At 35.3% G+C, this 4,485-nt stretch overlaps 1 protein-coding gene across 1 annotated transcript in view; it reads right to left on the bottom strand.

The window, feature by feature from the left end:
- Window positions 1–1,076: 1,076 nt before the first annotated feature.
- Window positions 1,077–4,485, bottom strand: part of LOC137616986 (uncharacterized) — a 10,315-nt gene continuing 6,906 nt past the window's right edge. Inside the window, exons 3-5 of the mRNA XM_068346851.1 lie at window positions 3,749–3,933; window positions 2,166–2,276; window positions 1,077–1,550 (exon numbers count right to left, since the gene is read on the bottom strand). Of these exons, the coding sequence (XP_068202952.1) occupies window positions 1,370–1,550; window positions 2,166–2,276; window positions 3,749–3,933 (477 nt within the window). The 3' untranslated portion in view covers window positions 1,077–1,369. The remainder of the gene's footprint in view (window positions 1,551–2,165; window positions 2,277–3,748; window positions 3,934–4,485) is intronic.

Genomic DNA, 4,485 nt, shown 5'->3' with positions numbered 1-4,485 from the left:
ATGCAACTAAAGTTGGAAAAAGTGAATATTACAAGCCTAAGCGATAGAACAGGCTGAGGAAAACTTGAGCCTTATGATGAAAAAGAAAGACTTAAAATTATCTCGATGCCTAGTACTACTGTATGTACAAGATGGTACAGTCTTTGAGATCTGAGTGCAAAGAATGGTCAGAATTATGAAAATTTTTATGCAACATGTATAAGGAACTAACTGAATGACAGTGCTAGAGATTAATATGCAGATCAAAGATAAGGAATTTAATATACCACAAGTTTTTATCCACCAAATGAAGGTGAAAATCCTCAGCTGAAGACCAGACAAGAGAACAATTATCATTTTGTGATAGGATAAAAGAATAAAGACATTTTCTCTTATTTAATCAAAGAGAGCAGATTTAAGGATTGCCCAACATTTGTGTTCCTGGGTTGTTCCAGAAAGGTTTCTTTTATTATCAGACGTTGTTAGTTTTTAGTTGAAGTATAAACTCTCTTAGCTGAGTATAGTTATTCTAAATCAAATATGATCTTTTACTCTTCTAAAGACGATAAGATTCATGTATCTCCAAACAAGCACGTCTTTAGTCATTGTATGAAAAGATTTTTTCCTGATTCGGTATTTTAATATACAAGTAGGAATACATCTATCAATTAAGAGAACAACAGGCTCTACCCCTTTATAAAGATATGGCCAATCAAAAAAGCAAATTATGACTCAAAGTGCCATTCCAGTCTGCTTGAGATTTAATATATAACTTACAAAAGTATGGCACATTAGGGACAGACTGCTTTATCTTAGTTACCAAAGATACGAAGGTGTGATCAGACCTCCCAATTGGAGTGTCATTCTTGTTGTTTATAACACCAAGGGATACATTGTATACTAAATCCAGTCAATTGCCAGACTTGTGAGTAGCCTCACTTATGATTTGCTCACAAACTGATTCAAAAGCAAGGTCAATTGCTCTTGAGCCATGACGATCAGTAAGAGAAACAAAATTTAACCACTTCCTATGGTGAACATTGAAATCGTCTTATTCGTAAGAAGATTTTGGAATATAGTGTCATCTAAGCCTGGATTCCGATAGATGAAATACAAATAAAAGTTTTTAAACCTGCCACACACGTTTATGACCTGAATCTCATGACATCCAGATTCATAGCAGGACTTATAAGAAGCAGGGTACTCAGTCCTACTATACAGTATACCGAAATTCCCTTGCCCTAGGAATTGCATCCCCTTTCAAAATTATTCATCTTTTAATGAAATAAGAATCTGGTATAGCTTCAAGCTAAATACTAGATGCGACTCATAGAATATTGAAGGTTAAAGGACAAAGGAATGAAAGGAGTAAAGAATTAAAATAAGATTTTCACGAGCTATTGACAAGATTAAATATAGAAATTGGACATTCGGGGTAAACACTCCAGCAGTCTCCGTGTTTTTTGCCACGCTCGCCAGCCTTCACATACTCCCCATTGGATGGAAAAGGTTTCTCGGAGTCATTAATCTCATTGTCCATATCTTCATTAAAACTGTCCTCGCTGATTCGCCTGAAAATAATTAGGAGTTAGTAGTTTTTTTCACATTAAAAAAGGGAAGATCTAATTTTTCGATCTGGATATTTTACAATATTTCAGATATTTATAAATCAATTAATGGGTTATTTCACACATAATTAGAGATTTGCCTTGGCTAGTGTCAGCATTGTTTCTTTCATGCTACATCAAGCTTTAGGATTTGAACTTAAGTGCGAGTGTCCGTGTTTTAGTAATTCGGGTAAAGTACAAAGAGTTATTATAATTTGACTTTCTGGGAAAATGACTCTCCAGAAATAAATGTAACTTCGAGGAATTTCTCTTTCATGTTGGGGGGGTATTGAAGAGAAAAGGATTTACAAACAACGAGCTATTCATGGGAAATAGTTATCAATCATAATTTTTTGTCTATTGATAATTCATATTTTTTTGTCTATTAATAAATAATTCATATTTTTTTCGTTTATTATCTAGCAATTCTTCGGCATCATGCTTTTCATAGCACAACGAAATTAATTTTGATCCGTTAAAGCGACTTTGGCATTACAAAAGTACACCTCTGAGAATGGATGTCAAAGGGTACAGGTTCTGAGGTTATTTTTACAGAAAATAAAAGATATGAAGTCTTACCTTATTATAATATGAACAACTTCACCCACAAAGCCACGGAGATTAAGAGAAGGCGAGGCAGCCATTTCACACACAAATCTCTTGATGCAAGCTTTGCCGTCTACACCCAACCTAGAAGTATGGGGAAAAAATTACCCTCCGATCAGTATTTAGTAATTGTTTTAGTTTAATTATAGCTCTTGGTGTCAGCACAATTCAAATACAGAATATTTTACCTTTTCATGGTCTTAGAATAATAAAATGAAGAATACTCCAATTCAAAAGATTACAATTACAATAAAACACAGGGTCTATTTTTGAAATATCAATACTAGGAGATGAAAGCATCTAATGAAAGACATGTTTTATTGATTCTAGAAAAACTGCATGAACTTTGTTTTAAAAGAGTAATAAATAAGTAAACCTATTTGGTAAGTTCTCCACACAAAAACAGAAAGGCATTTCTAGTAAGGAAAATTGATACAAGATTCTATCTAGGATTTTGGCTTCAATACTTGTGCGTGGACCTACGGTAAAGCAGCTTGATGTCAAAAGAATGGAACAAGCAGAAGTTAGATAAAAAGAACAATGAAGCTGAGGCATAACATCAATTAATAGGTTTTGACCAATTATGACTTATTGGAAAACTTCGATCAGTTGGAGGGTAGGGCCGATAATGCGCCGCACACAGTGCACTGTAGGTATTGCTAAAAGTTATTTGCAGCATCCCTTCAGCCCGTAACTTTACCTGCTTTATATCCTTCTACTTTACCTTTGTTCTTGCCTCCTTTCTTTCGTTTTTCTGCCCAACCTTAGTGTAACTGTAGGCTTTTATCCAGTTGCACTTAGGCACTGAATGGCCTCATTGGCCCCAGCGCTGGACTATATAGCTAAAATTTTTAGATTCGGTTCTGTTCGATTAGTTGGATTTATGTTGGACTTCAATTATCATTATCTGGAGACAGCGAGTACTTCTTCTTTTTTTACCTTTGTAGGTATCACAATTATAATCAAATTACCACCTACCCGAAAATTAAAGTCTGGAATGTAAAATATCCTTTTAATTGAAACTTTATATATTCTAAAGTCCTTATCTTGCCTGAACATGACCATATACGATATCACTTGCATGGTGTACAGTATTGTAAATGGTACTCATTGTTATACGCAGTAACCCTTCGACCCAGGTGAATTTAATCTGCCCTTTATGATTCCTCATTCCTTTCAATATCTTTCCACTTGGAAATGCGATTCATCTGTCTCGCTAAGGTTATTGATAGTAACGATATCACAGATCAAGAATTATTTTTCGATTTAATCAAATCAGTCTTTAAAAAATCTTACATATCCCAAAGGAAAGAAGAGTTGGAAGACCCAAACCTACATGGCTGAGATCTATGAAGCGGAAGTAGAAGATGGGGATTTGAGAAGTATTGATTTAACAGCTCTAACCGAGGCCCTTTGCGTCAATAGGCGTAGGAGATGATGATGACATATCCCAGCACCACGTCCTCCCCTTCTTCCCCAACACCCTAGAAAGCCTTTTCTCAGGCACTCTTTTTCTAGCTATACCATTTACATGAATAATATCCTATTATGCTTACATGGAAACAAAGTCTTCAATATCCTCCATCATTTGGTTGGACCTCGATTCGGTGTTCGCTCTCTTCACCGTTTCTCGCTTTTGGTTGAGGAATTTTAGAGGGATGCTGTAGGACAGAGGCATTTCTAACCTCAAGAAAGTGCTGTCGTACACTTGAAACAAAGGGATGACGGTTTTCAGAGTTATCTGCAAGAAAGGAGATAAGTTACATTTGGCTTGTACACACACACACACACGTGATTGCACTTGAAATCAAATAAAAAGCCGCATAAGTTTTGTTAATGGCACACATGCTTTTCATACATTAAAAAATTGATCCACAAATGGAATTTGATATCGAATGCAGAACTCAATATCTGATAGGACCTTCTGCCCCGCCAAGCATCCAAACCTAGACCTCTGAGTCGAAACTATATCAGACATTAGACTTTTAACATTGTATTATCAAGAGAAATAACAATTCATTCTAATTCTGGAATACTTATACCTGAATTCGACAGGAATATGTAAAGCAGAGGGACTAAAATTACATCCCTGTGGCTCTCTTGATAGCCCAGTAGTTAAGTCTAATGTCTGGAATTTTTTACTGCTCAGAGGTGTAGGTTCAAATCCTTGCCGGGGCAGTAGTATTTGGCATGATAATAACTTTCCTTTATGAATTTATTAGAGGTAAGTTGAATTCGATATTGAATTCCATACACGCACATACAGTATATACAATGTATATATATATATATA

The sequence above is a fragment of the Palaemon carinicauda genome, chromosome 23, assembly GCF_036898095.1.
Source record: "Palaemon carinicauda isolate YSFRI2023 chromosome 23, ASM3689809v2, whole genome shotgun sequence".
Lineage (NCBI taxonomy): Eukaryota > Metazoa > Arthropoda > Malacostraca > Decapoda > Palaemonidae > Palaemon > Palaemon carinicauda.
This window is presented reverse-complemented; position numbering and strand designations above follow the sequence as displayed.